The sequence below is a fragment of the Xenopus tropicalis genome, chromosome 8, assembly GCF_000004195.4.
Source record: "Xenopus tropicalis strain Nigerian chromosome 8, UCB_Xtro_10.0, whole genome shotgun sequence".
Classification (NCBI taxonomy): domain Eukaryota; kingdom Metazoa; phylum Chordata; class Amphibia; order Anura; family Pipidae; genus Xenopus; species Xenopus tropicalis.
In genome coordinates, this window is record NC_030684.2 from 80,261,629 (window position 1) to 80,282,629 (window position 21,001).

General features: G+C 38.6%; 1 protein-coding gene across 4 annotated transcripts; it reads left to right on the forward strand.

Moving 5' to 3' along the window:
- The first annotated feature begins 3,666 nt into the window (after positions 1-3,666).
- arhgap11a.2 (Rho GTPase activating protein 11A, gene 2) lies at positions 3,667-20,942 on the forward strand. Of its 4 annotated transcripts, none has more exons than XM_012969019.3 (14): positions 3,667-3,907; positions 4,283-4,436; positions 4,510-4,589; positions 5,817-5,913; positions 8,485-8,741; positions 9,332-9,495; positions 9,919-10,035; positions 10,436-10,510; positions 10,597-10,684; positions 11,483-11,565; positions 12,167-12,317; positions 14,818-14,935; positions 17,398-17,533; positions 19,167-20,942. In XM_012969019.3, the coding sequence occupies exons 2-14, from the start codon at positions 4,338-4,340 to the stop codon at positions 20,114-20,116; spliced, it is 2,415 nt and encodes an 804-aa protein (XP_012824473.1). In that variant the 5' UTR covers positions 3,667-3,907; positions 4,283-4,337; the 3' UTR covers positions 20,117-20,942. The 4 variants fall into 4 exon arrangements, with proteins under 4 accessions (XP_012824473.1, XP_012824474.1, XP_012824475.1 ...); XM_012969020.3 differs by having other exon boundaries at positions 3,667-3,879; XM_012969021.3 differs by having other exon boundaries at positions 3,667-3,870.
- Positions 20,943-21,001: the final 59 nt, after the last annotated feature.

The window sequence follows — 21,001 nt, forward strand, 5'->3', positions numbered from 1 at the left end:
TATGGAATACCAGGACAAATAATTTGAAGCTTTATCCCTAGTCTGTGTCCCTCCCCCTCCAAACCCTGCTACTACCCATTCAAGTTTCCACCAGGCCCCTTTTCAGTGGCGCTGGATCTCCTGGAATAATTCATCACTGATGGGATATTACTTGATGTTCCTAAACCTGTTTTGCCAACCTGTCTGTCCCTTCTTAACCTGTTAGTCATAGCTTCTAATGCTAACGGTCTTCTGCTGCACAAATATGGCAGCCCCCTTACAGAGGGACTTGGGGGATCTGATAGGTAAGGAAGCACTTTAATAGCAAAATTATAGAGCTCATGCAAAGACAATGAGCTTTGCATTGTCTTGAGCTTGACATAGTTTAATTTTAGGTGTCAGTATCTCTTTAAAGTGTAGATACAGTCTAGATACATGCCAAAATCCATGTTAATTTCTATTGCCACCCAGTAAGTTATGGTATGTCAAATGAAGCAAAAAACTGTATAGTGGGTAATGTCAGTTTTTAAAATGACCAGCAAACATTAGTATATGTAATTAGGAAAATATTATAAACAAAGTTTATAGTAGAATATGGAGCTAGCCTAAATGAGCATCAAAAATCTTGCAAACTCAGACGTAAAACAGATAAAAACTGTTACATTTGCATATATAAAACCAGCAATCACAAAACAATTACAGAGCTGCGTTTATTTTGGTGAAAAAACTGTAGCTGTAATAGGCAATAAGACTCATTTACAAAACCAGATGGCCTTATGTAATAAAAGGCACAAATGTGCCCCCATACGTGCTTGTGCCCATATTTGCTCATTTGCAGCTAGCACTAATAGAAGGACAAGGGAACCCTGGAATTACTGTTACGGTCATCTTAGACCTGTGTCACCATGTACAACTGATTGACCAATTAGTGAATCAGATGCTAATGTTGGTTATGATGCCACATGCCTGAAGCGATCCTATTCAAACACAAATATAATGGGAAATTATGTGCAAAAACTTGCATGCAATTACCAAGTGGATGCTTATTTGCACCCACATGTGCACTGACACAAGTTAATCTGAAATTCTGGATTAAAAAGACAGATTTTGAGTAAAAAATATTGGGTTTTTTCATCCAAAATTTTACACTTTGCAATCTGTTTATACATGAGTCTCATGAGTTATAGCCAAATTACCTTTAATAACAATTTCTTTTAGGAGGCCAGGTAAAAACCTTGCTCTGGGCAGCACTTTACCACACTTAGATAGCTGAATTTCTAGTCTGCAGAATTGTGTCTCTTTAGTAATGCACACTTTACAGTAGTGATTACTAACCCATGCGCCAATTCGTGCAATACCGATTAATGTGGAATACCAGAAAGCCTGCAAAGTCTTGCTTCTCCTTCTTTTCCCAGGTTTGTCCTGTAAACATTTCCATGTCAGTATATTCCCCTTGTAAGCAAGGAAAGACATCACAAAGCAAAACCTTTATGGTTTGATAAAAGTGTTGGTGTCAAGGTTGGGAAGAAAACATGCTTTTAAAGCATTCAAGTTAGCTGGAACAGCTGAACCTTTCATCAGGTACAAGGAAGCCAATAAAGCATGCAAAAAAGCTATCAGGCAAGCTAAATAGAGATCAAAAGAGGTGTTGCAGCAAGGGTTAAAATGAATCCAAAAGTATTTTTTAACTATGTAAATAGTGAAAAAAAGAAGCAAGAAGGGATGGGACCCTTATTTTCACAGGAGGGTCAGTTGGTTGATGAGAACAGGGAAAAAGCAGAAATTCTGAACTCTTATTTATTATCTGTCTACACGACTGAGGAGCCAGCTAATGAAGGTTACTTTTTAATAGACCCATTTCTATTAATATAAATACTTATGCATGGGTCACCCAGGAAGTAATTAAAAAGAGACTTGAACATGTAAAGATAAACAAAGGTCCAGGACCAGATGGTATTCCTCCCAGGGTACTAAACAAGCTTAGCTCTGTGATTGCCAAACCTCTTCACTTCATTTATCAGGATTTATTGATGTCTGGCATGGTGTCGAGAGAATGGTGAAATGCTAATGTGGTGCCGTTATTCAAAAAGTGATCCCAGTTTCAGCCTGAAAACTATAGGCCTGTTAGTTTGACATCAATGGTAAGAAAGCTTTTTGAAGGGGTAATAAGGGATTGGATACTTGAATACATTACAAATGTGTACCTACTTAATTTTATGTGTAATCTTGCCAGACCTCGACTCTGGGGTGGCAGTGTATGTCATCTGCTTGGACTAATCTAAAGCATTTGATATAAAACCATACAAAAAGTTAATGATAAAATTGAGGTATATTGGCATTAAACATAATATTTGTACTTGGATAGAGACGTGGCTGAAGGATAGATTACAGAAAGTGGTAGTAAATGGAACATTCTCTAATTGGAGTTGTTAGTGGAGTACTGCAGGGCAGGGCCACTCCTGCCATGAGGCAAGGTGAGAACCTTGCCTCAAGCGGCAGTGAGCGACAATGCAAGGGATGAAAACATAATTTTGCCTCTTTATAGGCCTCACCTTGAGTATGCAGTGCAGTTTTGGGCTCCAGTCCTTATGAAGGATATAAATAAGCTGGAGTGAGTGCAAAGACGTGCAACTAAACTGGTAAGGGGATGGAAGATTTCTCTGGAAAAAAAGGTGCTAGTGAGGGGACATGATTTCTCTGTACAAGTACATTAGAGGGGATTATAGGCAGATAGGGGATGTTCTTCTTTGCCATAAAAAGGATCAGCGTACCAGAGGTTACCCCTTTAGATGAGAGGAACTGAAATTCAGCTTAGGTGTTTTTTTTCGGTGAGTGCAGTGAAGTTGTTGAATGCCCTTCCCAGTGATGTGATGGAAGCTAATCTACAGTTAGTATTGATGTTGGTATATATTGTTTATTTATGTGAGTGTATAGATAGGTTGGTATGGGTCTATGTGTGTGCCTTGGGGTTTGCTTGGAAGGGTTGAACTTGATGGACTTCAACCCAACTATGTAAATTCCCAGCACTGGAGCAGAGAAAAGGGCACAAAAATATACACTGTTGCATGCAAACACCAAAATATGGTAGTAAATCTACTTCTGATAATTAGGCAGTAAGTTTCATTCCACCTATGTTCATCCGTTCAGTGTGGCGCATTGTATAGAGTCATTGTAGGAAAGAACTTGTGTTCCTTTGCAGTGAAATGAATTAAAATCCACTCAGAGGAACACATGAGAAATGCTCGTGTATAACAGCCCTTACAAAAAAAATCCACCAAACCCTAGGGGATGATTAATAATTATAATTCCTCTACTGGACACCTGGGAAACTTGTGGGATATTATAAACTATAAGGAAATAATGCACTACTCTATTTTGATGTTTGCATATATATTTTGATGTTTATCATAAAGGATAAAATACCCACTACTAAAATGTATAAGGTTATTATAAGCCACCTCACGGTTCAATGACCTTTATAAAAGCACTCAGCCTGTAACCTTGTGCTGTTATTATATTATCATATAATATATAACCTGCATACTAAATACTTACTTGGAAATTTGGTTTTGGCAAGCCTTAAAAGAAACCACCAAGTCTGTAGTAGGCAGCTTAATTAGTTGCTATTTAGCCATTCAGGATGTGGACTTTTGAAGGGATGAGGTAGATATCTAATATTATGGTTTGGTGCTTGTTGTTTCTACTGCTCTTCCCTAATTGAACTGCTAAACAGCATTTAATTTTTTGAATTGTAATCCAGATAATATTTCTCCAGACCAAGCTTTGTGCATCAATCATATCAATACTGTCGAATCCAGGCCAGTTTTTGCTTGTGGCCCAGGCTCTAGTGTGAGAAGTTTCCTTTCCCAGTATGCCCTTTGGGAACCTAATGTGGGTCAGGTAATAGGTGTGCGGTTTGGTCTGTGTGGTATGTTGAAGTTTAACACAGAATGATTTGTAAAAACTCAGTCTGCTAGGAAAAGTGATTTGTGCATTGCATGTGTTTGAGTGTGTATATATGAAATAAACAGACACGTATAAACAAGTGAAAGAAGCAGATAGCAGGCACATTATTTGAATACTTATCAGCGCTAGTGTGATTTGTTTCAAGCGTAAGTGAATGCAGCTCCAGGGAAGGAGCCTGGCTGCGGGGTCGCTAATAAGCCCACATATGGGAGACAATCTGTAGTCAGTGAGCGCATGGTGGGGAAAGTGGAAGTCTGTTGGCAGAGGAAGTGTTTATTGTGTGTCTGTATGGTAATGATGATGGGCCTAATAATGTCCAGTCATGTCTGGATTATAGGCATAAAGAACAAGCTGTAGCCCCACTAGTCATCCTGTACTAAGCTGAGGCGACCATGAGGGCAACTGGACCCTCCTCTGCTATAATTCAGCACCTGAAAGCCTTGGGCGTGAAAATCCGCTTGCCGAAGAAAGTCCCCAGTCCGGATGTGCAGGTAACTCGCACGGTAATGAGCATGTAGTGTCGCTGGCCCAGGCCCTGTACTCACCGGCCTTACTCTGTTCCAGAGAAAGACTTCCAGCCATGGCCTCTTCGGGACCCCCCTGCACTGCCTCCCGCCCTGTAACACTGAGGGAAACATCCCGCAGTGAGTATTGCTGTTACCTCTGCTAACTATAACTGGGAATGACCAGATACAGCCCTGTTTTGAAGCAGTATGAGCCAAACCACCAGTGACAAAGTGCCCATTAAAATATTTTCAAATACTGGCAATTATTTGAGGTTTTATACAGAGTTTAAACAGCTTTTTTTTTTTTTTTTTTTGTTAACATTAGGTCAGTGTTAACCAAATGAATTTTAAAATGACCAATACAACCAATCATATTGCCTATGTAAACAAATGGTATTCTGCTCAGTAGCTTTGAATGGAATATACAGGGCTGCCAGGATTTTTGCTTTGTTGGTTTGCATATTATCAGGAAAATAAGCAGAGCCTAAATCAGCCCATATTCTGTGATCCAACACTTAGATATAAACTAGTTCTGACCCAGATGTTGGCTTCTTTGGCCTAGGGCAGAGATCCCCAACCTTTTTTCCCCCTTGAGCCACATTCAAATGTAAAAAGAGTCGGGGAGCAACACAAGCATAAAAAAAGTTCCTGGGGGTGCCAAATATGGGCTGTGATTAGCTATTTGGTAGCCCCTATGTGGACTGGCAGACTACATGAGGCTCTGTTTGGCAGTACATTTGGTTTTTATGCAACCAAAACTTGCCCCCAAGCCAAGAATTCAAAAATAAGAATCTGTTTTGAAGCCACTGAGAGCAACATCCAAGGGGTTGGGGAGCAACATGTTGCTCACGAGCCACTGGTTGGGGATCACTGGCCTAGGGCTATTCCCTGAACCTCATCTACCAGATAAAAATATGAAGGCTATGGGTCATGCTCTTACGATGACTATATAATAATAACTATTGTACAGAGGAGGTAGGAGTTATAGTCTTTCCTTTTTCACCAGTGCTATTACTATATGATACACATCAAATGAACATATGACAGATTAAATACTATATGCAGTAAATAATAGCATGGACAGCTGCAAAGATATCTGTAACTATAATATGAGCATGACATTGTGTGCATGACATTGAGGTATGTTATATAGGGTACCAAGTTTGCACAGGTTTAGTTACTAATTAAAACCAGTCAGATGTTTGCTTTCAAACAGGTGGTCAGCAAGTGCTACCTGCTGATTTGTTGTTTTGTAAAGTTTGCAATTGTTATTTCATTTACCTCTATAGTACTGTAGTGTGAAAAGTCTGTATGAATTCCTTCTGCATGAGAGATGACTTTAACAACACCTTATTCTTTTCTCAGGTTTGTGGTTGATACCTGCCAGTTCCTCAGCTGTCATCTTGGTACTGAAGGTCTTTTCCGTAAATCTGGCTCTGTAACTCGTATCAGAACACTAAAGGTAGTGATATAATAACATCTGTTTGTGTTATGCCAAATCTAGCAGTATAGCAAACCGCCATACTGGCATAATTCTAAATATATTTAATAGTAAAATGCTGAACTAAAAAAATGAAAAAGATGTAAATTCTATTATTTAATGCATCATCTTTCATTAAAGCATTAAAGGGGACCTGTCGCCCTAAGAAATAATTCTAAACCCTATTTTACTTTTCTAGTCAGGCAAAATAAATTTACACTAAGTAAATGATTTAAATATTGTTTCTTTTTTATTTCGCAATCTAAAAGCACAGAAAGGAGGTGGCATCCATTTTGTGATCTGTTATCATGGTAAAGTTTGCAATATCCCAAATTATTTGTACGTGGTAGAAAGAAGACCTGATACATGTTCCCATGCACAGGCTACAAAAGTACAGACAGTGGGAAGGGGTGGGGGGAAACGTGAGGAAAGAAATTAAATGTAGGAAGTGCAGAAATGAAAGTGATTGCTGTGTCTGAGGCATAGAGGTGGGGCAGGCAATATATGATTGACATGGAATGGATGTTTTATTAAATAAAAGAATTTAGGTTTTATGTTTCATTTGCAAAGTACTTTAATTGTACAGCTTTTTTGTCTAGGTGAAAGGTTCCCTTTAAGGCCATGATATAAAGTGTTTTGATTTAAGTGGTCTGGAAATAATTATTGAAATTCATTGCCACTGCCAGACCCTGATGCTGTCAGGTGCTGATCACTGTGGAATACACAATTCACATTCCTGAGCAATTCCTGCCTGAATGTGCTGCTTATCCAGCTCACTTTTTATACACGTACATGTGGCAAAGGATTAGGGTAAGAATCCCCTGATCTCACAACATACAAATGCATATAATGAGCAAGCTGGAAGACTCACTCATTATGTGCATGTGTGTGACCAAAAATGGCCATTAATGTTGGAAGATCCATCCTGTATATATTGGTGCATACTGCTGCTTTAATCTTAAAGGGGTAGGTCACCTTTAGATTAACTTTGAGTATGAATGAAAAAGTGATATTATGAGATGTTCCATTTGGGCCTTGTTTTTTCTGTTTTAATTATTCCTCTGCAGTTCTGCATTTTGGAATTTCTGCAGCTATCTGGCTGCTAGGGTCCTCTTTACCACAGCACCCAGGCATTAGTTTGAATGACAGACTTTCACTAGAACAATAAGTACAGGGCCTAAACCAGGGGTGCCCAGACTTTGTCACCCTGTGATCTACTCTTGCCACCTGGCCTCCGTTGTGAGATCTGCCACAGTTAAAATAGTGTAACGTCTATCATTTGGGCAATCATCAAGATGAAGTATTAATCAATGTTTAACATGCACATAGCAATATATAAATGCAGTGTCAAATTCACATTTAATGTCCACATACCATTATTCAAGTGCCAACTTGAATAATGTTTTTACTTCACTTCTCTATAGCCCACTTTGTAGTCTGCACACAGAAACATATGTAAAGTGGGAACAATTATAGACAGCGGCCTGGTGGGGACAATCTTCTATGCTAGGATGATACTACAAAGACGGATGGCTTGAGCGGCTGCACTCAAAAGCTTCAGTATGCCAGAGGGAGAAAGGAAGTGGCGGGATGTCATCCCACTGCATTCACCCTCGAGATCTACCAGAAACTTTAACGTGATCTACTGGTAGACCGCAATCTACCTGTTGGACACCCTTGGCCTAAACAGAGAGATATTAAAGTAAAAACAATAAAACTGTAGCTTCACAGACCAATATATTTTTGGCTGTTGGGGTTAGTTACCTCCAGCTAACTCATATTCCACGCTGAAAGGAGGCAAAGAGAGACTCAAAACATTTTAAAGCAGTATACAAGTAAGACAGTTTAAAAGGTATCTAAGAAACATACAAAGGTTAACATGGTGATTAAGGTGAACAAAAGTTTGAATAGGTTTAATTAATGTTTTAATAAAAGTGCAATTTGTGTCTAACCTTAAATTGTACATTAAAAAAAAAAAAATAAATCACATAGTGCAGTGTATATGTGCTGTTTCCACATCAATGAGTCACTGATGAGAAGCTTGTGCAAGATTTCTCTGGCCATGTTTAGCAAGATTTCCCCGCTAGAAAGGAAGAGATTCCATCACAAAAGAGGTGACAACATAATGGGGTGGTTGGGCTTTAATGTTGCACAAAAAACATATGCTGTTCCAGCAAACCAATGGTATTTTTTTTTCTCAATACAAGAATACCAATTTGCTATTGTTTCTGTGTGTTTGGTAATCATGACATACCCTTTTTTTTCCAGCCATTCTTGTAACATTATGATTGCTTCACAGATATTATTACCAGAGTGAGTGGTAAAAAGGGGTGCAGATCCTTGCAGTCAGTAATACTGGGAGCTACTTTGGCATAAAAGCAAAATGTAAATAAAGGGGGGAAATTAGCGTTTATTATTTTGTAAACAGAATCTAAGAATATTCTGCTTCTCAGATCACAAACATATATAATCAAGCATCCTTTTGGTTTACCAGTCTGTTAATTGTAAAGCTTATAGTATATAATATATTAACACTTCTGTCTTGTACTTCAGGCTCAGCTGGAGTCAAATGAATGCAGTTTGGAGTCTGCACAACCAAGTGATGTTGCTGCTTTGTTGAAACAATTTTTCCGGGAGCTTCCACAGCCTCTTATACCTCTGGAGTTGCAGGACCCCCTCTGCCAAATTCATGAAATTCTAAGTGAAGAGAGTAGAGTATCAGCCACAATCTTAGTCACTTGCCTTCTTCCTGCCATACACATGGGGACCCTAAGATATTTTTGCACCTTCCTTCAGAGTGTGGCATCCAGGTGAGGAATACACTTGTAGCTAATGAGATACCCTTCTGCTTCTTAAAAAAACTGCCAGTATGTGAAAGACCTTCTAGAATCTAGAGTGATTTGATGCAGTACAATGTGCATGTGACTAAATTATTTCATTGAAGTGTTAGAGGTATTAACCTCTAAATTTCATGTTTACCACTTTTTAAAATATTTGCCTCAAATTGTTGTAATGCTGGAATTACCCCTGCACTTTCAGCCATGTGTGCAACTAAGCTTAGCACTCCAAATCCTTCAATAATGTAAACGGTAAGTTACAGATGTTATCTGTGACCATTGTAGTTTGGTAGTCAGCTGTCTTTTGTAAAGCTAGAATCTCAGCCATCAAGCATGATAGCATTACAAAATTGCTGTCCATCGTTCGAGGACTCTGCAGTGAGCTGGGGAAAGAGGCAGTTCCAGCTCACAGCCTGCCATGTTGGATATCAAGTGGGAAGTAAAGCACTGGGAATCTCCCTGAGTGCTATTGGCCTTAAAGTTGTGTTATTTATAATTTTGAGACATGGAATGAATGAGAAAATAAAATGTATGTATGTTTTAACATTAACCTGTGTTTATAGGTGTAATGAAAACCGAATGGATTCAGCTAATCTGGCTGTAGTTTTGGCTCCAAATCTTTTTGCAAGCACAGGGCTGGGTGAAAGGCTGACGCATAGTACTGAACGGCAACTCCAACTTCAAACAGCGGTCATGCAAACTCTGATTCAGAATGCCAGCAATATAGGTATTAATGCAACCTGTACCAGAAACTTTCACTAAACTGGAAAAACAGAAATCCACTATTTCCTGCTAGAAATGAAAGTTCAGTTTAGTTCTTGCCATACTGCAACACAGACTTCATATTATAATTTCCTTTTTGTCTGTCCCACAGTTATACTTGATAAATTAAATTTCTCACAGCGATTTGGCTTAATAACGGAGAAATGCCTGCTTTCACATTTTTTTTGTGATTAAGCCTTTTTTGTCATTATCCTTACACCCTTTGTCACCTAGCAATATGATATGCAGTTCTCACACCTTGCCACTTTGCAGTACTTATCTTCTATCTGATTGAGTGTGTCTTTTATTAGTATGTGGGACCCCATTCTGTTAGTAGCAGTGTCTTTTTTGCCCATTCTGTTTTTATCACAACTTACTTTGCTTTTAGGACAGCTTCCTTCATTTATTCTTAGCAAGATTCCTCTTGCACATGACGCTGTTGAAGAAGAGTTAGTGACCCCCAGTGGAGGAGTGAATCGACGAAGGCGCAGGCGGAGTATGAGTGGTAAGTAGGGGTTTTTAGGCTTTCTGTGCCCCCTAATGGTGCTTGTGTTTACTGCTAAGGTATATATTAGACTTTTTTTCACTCTCATGAATTTATCTAAATTTTATCTAAAGAATGACTGGTTATACCAAATAATCCAGATTATAGATGTAAGATAGTTCATATATAATGTATTCAATAGCCAGATGTTCCATAAGTCAGTAATAAACAGGTTTCTTACATTACCACACGCAAATACAGTATAAACAATGATCAGCATGAACAGAGACTTTATGTGGAAATACTAATCTTTTGGGAATGCTAATTTTCTGTACTTTTTTAGGAAAAAATAAATAAGGTTGCGGCTTCTTTCTAAGAGGATTTCTGGTAGTTTTGACATACACGTTTTTCTTGTTTTAAGGACTCGTTAATGAAGCACTAAGTAAATTAAAGCCAGGGCGAGGTGCATCCACTAATGTACTGGACCAAGCTACAGGTGAGCCTTTGCCAAAGAGCAATTCACCTGTTTTTCCTGTTATTACATTGGAACATTTCTCACTAGGCTTGGTTGTTCTTTGATAGGTGAGGAGGGACAGCATGAAAGATACAAAAGCAAGCGTAAGGCATCTGAGGACTCTGGGAGTGGGGAGCATTGCACAGCCAAAAAACGGTACAATATATAAAGTCAATTTTTGGTTTGAGCAATTAGTACAGTAATCCTACCACTTCCCTGAATGGGATTGCCCTGTAATCTCCTAGCTGAAATCTGCCACTGGCTATTAGAGTATTATAAATTACAATTTTTAGAACATTTAGCATATTGGACAATAAATTATATGAAGCTTTGTCTCGTCTCAATTTTCTTTGTATTTTTTTTCATTTTAAAAATGAAATTTAAAATAAATCTATTTTAGGTTCAGTGACCCTGCCAACCATTAATCTGATGCTTCATTTTAATATTTTCTTTTTAATTCTGGCAAGTTTATTGAGAAGAACTTACAGCAGTTTCAGCATATATACATCACATGAGGCAGAGTTACACAATGTAATAAGGTTCTAGTATGAGACACGTTTTGCAGTAACAAAGTTGCGAGTTATGTTGCATTTGAAAATGCATTGCGACTTTTCCTTTTGTATGCATTTTCCTTTCCCCTTTCATTTCTAACCGTTTCCCTCAGGACTTCATTTTAATATTTAAATGTAAATAGCTTTTAGAAGTCTTTAACTGGGGAGCTGCGTAAAAACAGCACAATTTATTTTCAAACCAAAAGGACCAACTACAACATGTATTCTAATGATACAACACGTCATCTAATGATACTAATTTGCAAGGTGTTCTTTCTCCAAGTATAGCGTGGGTGTTGAGTCTTCTCAAAATTAGTTCTGCCACAAGTTTCATTTCAAGCAGATCTTTGTATGCATCCACAACTTCAGTACCCACCACAGCCTTTTGATTTACCTTTCCTAGAAAGTCTTTACGAGATATTACAGATGAAAAATTATATAATGAAGACCTGTGTGAACCAGTGAACTCTGTGTCTCCACAGAGAGGTGGGTGAAATTTGTCTTTCTTATCATGCTACTTTATTAGGTGGTTTCTTGGTTTTGTCCCTAAGTGATCAATGGTTTGAGTTTCTATAGTCTTTTCTTTGGGTTGTCAGGTATCTTAATGGCTTGATAATAATTTTTCTAAATGGTCTGTATATTAAAACCTTTGCTGTCCTTTAAGGTCTAATTGCTAGGGGGTATCAGTTTTAATCACAAGGCAGTGCCAATTTTGTCCGTCACCTCTTCAGTGAATATAATACCTAATCTCAGGTACTGGGCCAGTGCTCCTTTAGTGTTTTGGGTACTTTTCTGAGTGCTGTGCTTCCATCTTGTCTCAGGGATCCCTTTGCAGCTGCCCCACCCCGTGCAGATTTGCCATAGAGTGAAAACAGGACTTTGAGTAGTATCTAAACTTAACTAAAGATGAACAAGGCACAGGGCAACTGCAGAGGATCCATCGGACAAAGGAGAAGTTGGTGGCATTTGAGCAAAAAGGATCTCTGATCCAGGGCCTGAAATTAGCAATTCTATTCACTGGTGGGGGGTGCTAACCAATTGGCACCCCTCCGAATTTAATCTTAGCTCATTGTTTGTCTCTGTGCAGTTTTTGTAGATGCTTCCCCAGATTTACTGTCAAGTCCCAGCACACCTCTGGAGCTTAGTACAGGATCACCAGCCATACTGGCAACACCTGAATCATCCTCCCGGGGACAGAGGGTAAAGGGCAAGCGTAAAGAGAGCAAACGACCAAAGCGGTAAGATTAAAGTTCCTTACTAAACAAATGAGTCTGTTTTTTTTTTTTAAAGGTAAATTTTTTATTGGTTTTACAACAACACAAAACAAAAATACAAAACAATATTTAATATACTGACATTGGAATGGATGGTGTCGAGTCCGGTTTAGGCCAATACAGACAGAGGTACTGTTGCTAGGGATTGTAGTTGTCACAGTGTAGGTGGGTGTGTTTTAGATCTGTTGGGTCAGTTACAATTAGTGTAAGGGGGTAAGCTATGCGTCCAGATTGTCTTGATTATACCAATTTTCCCAGATCTTGTCAAACTTGTCATATGCCCCCCCTTGTTTTGTAGGTTAATTTGATAAGGGGAAGAGCTCCATCCACCAGTCTTCTCCAGAATGTTAGGGAGGGGAGGGTGTCTCCCATCCAGTGCATAATTACTGTTTTTTTGGCGTAGAACATGAGCATGCGCAGCCTGACTCTGCCTCCTGCGTTGGTGAATAGTATTCCATCTATGACTCCTAGCAAGCAAGTTATTGGGTCTAAATGAGTTTGTTTTTGATGTAGTTGTTCGTTTTATGCACTAGTGCTAGATATAAGCACCTTTGTGACCTGTAAATACCTAGCTGCAGCGCATGTAGCAGTGTCGCTCACAAAGCAACCATAATCACAATTTTTTTTACGTTTTGGGTGACATTTATCTTGAGGGATATGAGACATTTATGGGTGCAAAGTTTGTGCCCACTGGCACCAACCTCTTCTTGAGTTAGTGGGAGGAGACCCACATCTTGGAAGTAAGATATGTGGATGGAGGCCTTTAAGTTTTTTAAGTTTCATATGTGATGGTACTAGTGAGGGGTTTGAATTATTTATAACGTAAGTCAGTTGGTTTTCTAGATTTGTAATTTTCTGTTGTCGGTAATAATTAAGAGCACAATGTTCTACCCTGAGGCCACAAATGCTTTAATTTGATCGTGTTTGTGTAGGAGCAAGTACATGGGCACTTAGTAGTGTAGGAGCAATAGTGGCTTCTGTTTGTTGGCGTGGATAGAGGGCATTGGTGGTCCATCAATAAGCTTGGCCCACAAATAAACTCCCCCCTTCCCAGACCGCCAGTGTATTAAAGCAGCCTTGCTCCTCTTCAATACTGGAAATGGAACTGTTTTTTTTCTAATATACTGCTGCATATAAGGCCACGATTGGCACCTAAATCCTCTTCATGTGCCTGAATCTGAGGCATTGTGGTGGCTCCGGGTGCAGATACAGGGTAGGCTGATCAGAACATAGGGACTGATTCACGGCCTGCATTTATCCACAGGCCAAGAATCAGCCTAGTGTGCCCATGGCCTAAGAGTGAATATTAAATTGGGGCCTTCCATATCACACACAAGGAGTTTGGGAACCTCTGGAGTATGACAGCTCTGTATATATTTATTGTGCTGTTTAGGTGTTATGTGAGTCAAAAGGCAATGTCCTCTGATTAAGCACAGAACGTACCATTCTAAGAAATTAAGGCATGTGAGAGGATATAATTTAAAAACATGCATGCAGCCCTATCTTCTTATATTGTTTGTGTAATGGTTCTGTGAGCGGTTTACGCTCATTTCTGAATGCAACACATGGTTCAAAGTGCAATTTATGGAAGCAAATGCCCATTTCCTACTCTGCAGCAATGTGCTGCTTCTGGTGTTTGGAGTGGGAATACAGCAATGTGTGTGCTTTTATAATGGCATTAGAAGAAATTTGCTTGGTGCAAGTCAGTGCAACACAATGTGTGAACCCAGAAATCCTGGCAAGGTTCCTTTGCGTAAGTTCATGTGTTTCAGCACAATTCATTTGAGTAGGCTGGGCAGGCACATTGGCAATCCTTGCAAGTATTCGCAATGCAAAATCTTTGTAGGTACTCGCTATGGGCACAAGTAACTTCTTTGAATGTGGTCAAAGTGCTCACAATTTTGTGTCTATTTTAACTCACAATAATTGTAACTGCATTTGTACATAAATTTCTTTGTATCTTTCTTAATCTGCCCAGTATTAAATCTCCGTCAACTCTGTGGGAAAATTACAAAGGAGAACTCACCAAGTTTACAAATGTTTTGTAAGCACAGTGCAAGTCCCTTAGTCGGCATCATCATAAGTGAATGCACCAAGAGCCTAAACTGTTGGTTCAACATCAAAGTGACATTCACATTTACAGATTGCTCCTAAACAGAGTAAATGACAGTCTAGAATCTAAAGAATCAGAGATTCTAAAATTTGTATTTCTGGACTATTAAAGGAAATATATTCAGAAACAGAAATATAGGTCAACAAAATAAACACACATCTATGTAAAAAATTGCCTGGAAATTATACTTGTCCAGTAGAATGTATGAGCCAGTTGGATTTTATCAATGTTATAACCTATTAGAATTGTAAAACCTAGCAGCTGATTGGTTGTAATGGGTTATGTCTGCTCAACCCCACTGTACTGTAGTAGTTCAGGTGCCTAAAAGGTTTTTTACTGTCTCATTTTTAGAATGCATTCTGGCCACATCTGTGTTTCTCCTGCACAGCTGGAGAGAAAGGAGAAAGTCCGTAGTTCTATGCGTCTTTTCCATCGGATGCGCGTCTCCAAACAATCGGTAAACTCTGGTGTAAGCTATAAGAATTCTAGACCGCACCTAATTGGTTTGGTTTTACAGCCCATTTCTGTAAAATAATGCAACTTAGGCTAATGCCACACCACCTGTATGGCTTATATTTTCGGCGAGCCGAAAAATGCTTGCCGAAAATATGCGCCATACCCTTCTACCTGTGCCTGCACCCAAATGATTGGAATACACTTGGGTGCAGGCACATGTAGCCGATATCCACCAAAAAACATTCATATTTTCGGCAGATATCGGCTACATGTGCCTGCACCCAGACGTATTCCATTCATTCAGGTGCAGGCACAGGTAGGCTGAATTGACTGTAGCGGGGCGTATTCTCTGCAAGCCGCAAAACCGCTTGCCGAGAACACGCTGGGTGGCATTAGCCTTAGTCTCAAGTGCAGGTTTCTGTCAGTTTATTAAGAATTGCTGCATAAATGGCATAAGTAGAAAAAAGATTAAAACTGCATGTTGGTTAATACATAACACAAGGGCTGATTTAGTCATGATTTTTCTGTTATACTTTTTATTACTGTTTAAATAGCAAATAATTCACTCTACAATTTAAAATTTTATTCTTGAACCAAGAAATGTATTTTTTTTTATATTTAGTTATAATATTGGTGTGTAGGCTTCAGTGGTTTGTGCCCAAGTCTTGAGCTTTCAGAAGGAGCCAGTGATACACTATAGAACTGCTTTCAGATAAGCTATTGCTTCTCGTACTTCTTCATCTACTTTCTTGCTTTCTTTCTTTGCTTCTCGTACTTCATCTACTTTCAATATGACCTAAGTTGCATAATGGCAAAACAGGTTTCTCTTCCTTGGGTGCTATACTCATGTCTACCACTAGGTCAGGGATCTCATGTCTATGCACACAAGCATGGAAAAGGTTCATTGAGAATGCGAAATAAAGGCTGGGGTTAGCTATTTGGTAGCCCCATGTGGCCTGCAGGAGGCTCTGCTTGGAGTAACTTGCCTCCAAAAAAGACATTTAAAAATGAGTACCTACTTTAAGGCCCCTGGGAGCAACCACAAAGGGGTTGGTGAACAACATGTTGCCCAGGAGCCACTGGTTAGGGATCAAAGCACTAGATGGTGCAAGTGAGCAGTTTTATCAATGCAAATGATTTCTGAATTCATTTGATATCTACAGTGCTGAAATTTGTATCCAGCCTTTAGGAAACCTGCTTTTTGTAAGGGTACGGGGTCTGGGGTGTCAGAAATCATTGCCCCTCATTATATTTAATGTATTTGGGACTAAACTTCCCATTGCTTCTCATTGTATTTAATTTATTTTTGGTGCCGTTTCCGAATGTCCCATATTTAATATACTTTTACCCCTCACTGTATAATATGATTAAGTCAGTGTTCAATTACTTAAAAGTTCATACTGTGTGTGTGCACATTGGGCAGTTATGGGACACTGAAACAGATTTCAGTGCAAAAATGTGCTGTGTTTTGGAAAAAAAAAAAACTTGTTTTCCTGTGAGAGTATTCCTTTAATGAAGTCCAACCAGCATACCATATATACTCGAGTATAAGCCGAGTTTTTCAGCAGTCCCTAGGCTTATACTCGAGTCAATAAGTTTATCCGGTTTTCTTAGGTAAAATTAGGTACCTTGGCTTATACTCAAGTATATACAGTTTGGTTTGAAACAGAAATTTATTACAGAACTTAGCACATAGCAAATAATTCACTGTACCATTTCAAATGTAATTCTTAAACCAACACATTTTTGTGTAGGCAGCCATCTCAGTGCATTGTGCCTGAGTCTGAGTTTTTAGAAGGAGCCAGTGCTACACATTAGAACTGTTTTTAGGAAAGCTATTGTTTCTTCTGCTCCCATGTAACTGGAGGAGTCGTGAGCCAGACATTTTTTTTTTTTACCATTGCGTGCTATTCTGATATCTACCACTGGTATCCGGGAGCTGCTATCTTGCTACCTTCCTATTGTTCTGCTGATTGGCTGCTGGAAGGGGGGTGATATCACACCAACTTGTAGCGCAGCAGTAAAGTGTGACTGAAGTTTATCAGAACATAGGTCACATAACTGTGGCACCCTGGAAATTAAGAATATGGCTAGCCCCATGTGAAATTTCTAAATTAAATATTAAAAAATCTGTCTGCATTAAAACATAAACATATTTCATTGCAGGATTTTGCTGGACAAGCTCTATTAACTGATGTATTTTGAAAAAAAAATGTTTTCCCATGTCCTTTAAATATAGCACCATTGGCTTGACTACTCCCTTTCATTGTTTGTAACACTTGGTAGTTGTAGTTCAACAGCCGGTGGAAGCAGTTTGAATATCCTTCGTATGAGTAGTGTTAGGACTATGGTCCCAGGTAAATATTTGAATTCCAAAGAACTTATTAAATTTAGCAGCCAATATCATCCCAGGCTCCTCAACCTGGGAACATTATTCCAATACCTTCAGATATCTAATAGTTATTTTGTCTTCAGACTCTAGATGGGAAAAACCTAGAGACTAGTGGTTGGAACCTGATGAAAAGAATGGTAGCAGAAGCTCTAGAAGGACCTATCTTTAATGGCAGAGATTTTCGTGTTGCCCCTTTGTCTTTAAAGGTTTCTGGGCAAGGTAAGTTATTTTTGCTATACATTTTATGAATTGTAGGGTGAAAGTGCCATGTAAAGAGACCACAAGGATTTGGCTTCTGTATAATTTAATATGCCATCCTAACTATACTTTATCAGGGATAAATTTCCATATTCTGCAGACAGAGATGACGTATATGTGTTTCATAAATACAGTCATGGCCCAAGTTGTTGGCACCCCAGAAATTTTTTCCAGAAAATCAAGTATTTCTCAAAGAAAAGTATTGCAGTAACAAATGTTTTGCTATACACATGTATATTCCCTTTGTGTGTATTGGAACAGAACAAAATAAGAGAGACCTGGAGCAGTTTGCAAAGGAAGAGTGGTCCAAAATTCCCGGTGAGAGGTGTAAGAAGCTTATTGATGGTTATAGGAAGCAACTGATTTCAGTTATTTTTTCCAAAAGGTGTGCAACCAAATATTAAGTTAAGGGTGCCAATAATTTTGTCCAGCCCATTTTTGGAGTTTTGTGTGACATTATGTCCAATTTGCTTTTTTTCCCTCCCTTTTTTGTTCTGTTCCAATACACACAAAGGGAATAAACATGTGTATAGCAAAACATGTGCTACTGCAATACTTTTCTGTGAGAAATACTTGATTTTCTGAAAAATTTCTGGGGTGCCAACAATTTGGGCCATGACTGTATATTTTTTTTTATCTCTTTGAAAGGTTTTCCCAATTTTTAAAACTTTACTAAAAGAAGTATATACTGATAATAAGATCAGAAAAAGAATCAATACAAACCAAAAGTCTAGAGATAACTGTTACATTGTTAAAACTTATAATAGCAATTAATATATTAGAATGTTAAGCATTCTATTGTCATCTACATGTAAATGACCAGTAGATATCACTTTTTTGCTAGATTAAAATGATTTGCTGATGCATCAGTTTTCAGTTTGATAAGGAGCCTGACAGATACGAAGCATTGCTTCTCTTTGGCATTTTTTTTTTTACATGTGCAGAAGTTTTTTAAATTATTAATAGAGATTGTATAGGTATTAGAACAGGCCTGAGCATTTATGGGCAATAATTTTATTATTTTAAATTGTTATCAGCTGACAATCTTGAGAGGAGGCTCTCATCATCAGCAGGATGATTGGGTTGGGTAACAACCCAGTGTGGGGAAAAGGGAGTTTAATTCATGGAATTCATGAAAACTATAGGTTTTTGCTCTAAAACAAAAAAAAAAGTTATACAATGTCAGTCAATATAATAAAAATAATATGGGCAAAACTCTGGTCATCCACATTAAAGATGCTCTGAGTCCTTTCATGACATTTCACATTGTTTAGAAACCAGCACCAAATAAGACCATAATGGGTTTTTTAGAGAAACAGCTTGTTACTTACTCTTTAGTTCTTTCTAATGTGGTGGATAGCAAAATCTCAAGAATAATCTCAGTCAGTTACATGCTTCTTTCTAACCCAAGAAGCCCAGGAAACAGTCTGGGTTTCTGTATAACATAATGAAACCATAAAAAGTCCCAGGCTTAGTTTAAGGCTTCTGTCTGGTGACTATGTACTTTTAGGAACTACTAATTGAATGACCATTTAGTCTATCTTTCATGCAGTTATTGCTTTGTTCAATAGTATTTTTTTTTCTTTCTGTTTAGAGAATCCTTTGATATCTGAGGATGTTTCTCATAAACACCCTTCATCCCCACCTTGTTTAAGCTCTCCTCCATTCTGGAAGCCTACAGGAAGAGGCAGGAAGGGGTCTGAAGCAGCATCTTCTGCAAAGTTGAAAAGAGCATTACGCCGCTCCCTCAGTATGCCAGAAAAATTGGGAGAAGGTGCTGTTGCAGAGCAGGGCGAAGAAAACTCAAACCACAATGAGGATGCTTTCACTCGTGATCAAGATGGCATCTCAGAAATAAGGGTTGAGGAGAGCTCAGAGGTAAAGACAAAAGTAGAGGGATTGAACGGTGAGATAGATTTCTTATCACCCAACAAGCTCAGTAGAGACAGTATTGTTTCAAAAGAAGACTTTTCAATCCATAGACAAGCCTCTGTGTCTGATTTGCATCAAAAATCGCAGTCTTTGAGAAGGGCTGAAGGACATACAGCACAATATCGAAGCGTTCGGAAGCTGGTGCTGAGTTTTCCTTGGGACACTCATACCATTAACAATGACCCACATCAAAAGGATTGGGAAGCGCTTGCCACCCACCCTATTAAACGAAAGGGGGCAAGACGCTTTGGGCGGTCCATAAGCCACGAAAGTGGGCTTGGCTCAACCGAAGAGCAGAATGGACAAATCAGTGGGCCAGCTCCTTCCGCAAAAAGCCCCGCAAAGTCTCTGAAAGGACGAAGTCGACAAGTATTTGTAAGTCGCAAGAGTATAACCCTCAGTAGCTGTGTCCAAAAAAGTCTAGAGACTGCAAAGCCGCTCTGTTTAGATGCAAGTGTAGTAGATCCTGCAGGCCATTCCTTCATTAAAACCTGGGATCTGTCTCTTGTACAGCAAATGATGGATGAAGATAAACAAGCTTATAGAAGTTCACCTAAATACCCTCTGTCTGCCACCAGACTGGAACCTATCAGTGACTTCATAGATTTTTAAAAAATGTAGGAAACGAAACAAACATTTGGATAATAAACTGCAGCGGGTGATGTTAGTAGTTTGTTTGGGTCACACGAATAGATGGAAGGAAAAAAAAAAACACCCATTTGTATTTCTGCACTTAGAATGTACATAACGATTATTCCCTATTGCCAGAAGCTGTACATCCTTAAGTGAACACTTTGGGTCATGTTTGTTGGCAGGAAAACACTATTGAAATATTTTCCAGTTTTTGTTGCTATTGCAAAACAGCCAATCTCAGTGTAAAATTACAAAGTACAGCTATCATTGATATTGTCTACTTAATAAATGTAGGCCTAATTTATATACAGCCTAATTTATAAACAAAAGAAATTCAGAAATGCATACTGGGTTAGATTTTTTTCTTTATTATTATAAATGCCTGCTCAGCTAACACAAACCACAGCCATAGTGTAATGGGACAGGGTTTTAATATTTCTAAGGCAATAGTAGTCATCCTATAATACAAGCTTTTATGGCAGTCAAAGATCTTTGTGTATGTAATCATAACCTACAGTGTTCTGCAGCTGATTTTACTGGCAGCTAAACACTTTTTTTTTGTCCACAAATAATGCTCTTTTTTTCTTATTGTGTCTTTGTATTTTCCCATGTTTGTGTCTTTTATCTGTTCTTTTAAATAACATTTTCCAGTTCTTAGAAATATGAAGGTATCACCAATAAAAAATGTATATTTTGTTTTAAGTGCTGGGTGAAATGATTGTTGTTGTTGTTAATGAGTTGTGGAGGGTAATATTAATTTCCAGCAGTAATGATGAGACCTTTCCTGCATAAAGGAAATGACAGACAAATCTGAGTATTTGTGTTTTTTTCTGTCTAATAACCAAACCAGACTGATCAAGATTG

What these genes read in the sequence shown, in the direction of transcription:
- arhgap11a.2 (XM_012969019.3), top strand. Translation starts at nt 4,338, where the DNA reads ATGAGGGCAACTGGACCCTCCTCTGCTATAATTCAGCACCTGAAAGCC. An exon ending in CTCGTATCAGAACACTAAAG is followed by an intron (nt 5,914 to 8,484) that starts GTAGTGATATAA and finishes CTTGTACTTCAG; the next exon opens with GCTCAGCTGGAGTCAAATGA. An exon ending in CTTCAGAGTGTGGCATCCAG is followed by an intron (nt 8,742 to 9,331) that starts GTGAGGAATACA and finishes CTGTGTTTATAG; the next exon opens with GTGTAATGAAAACCGAATGG.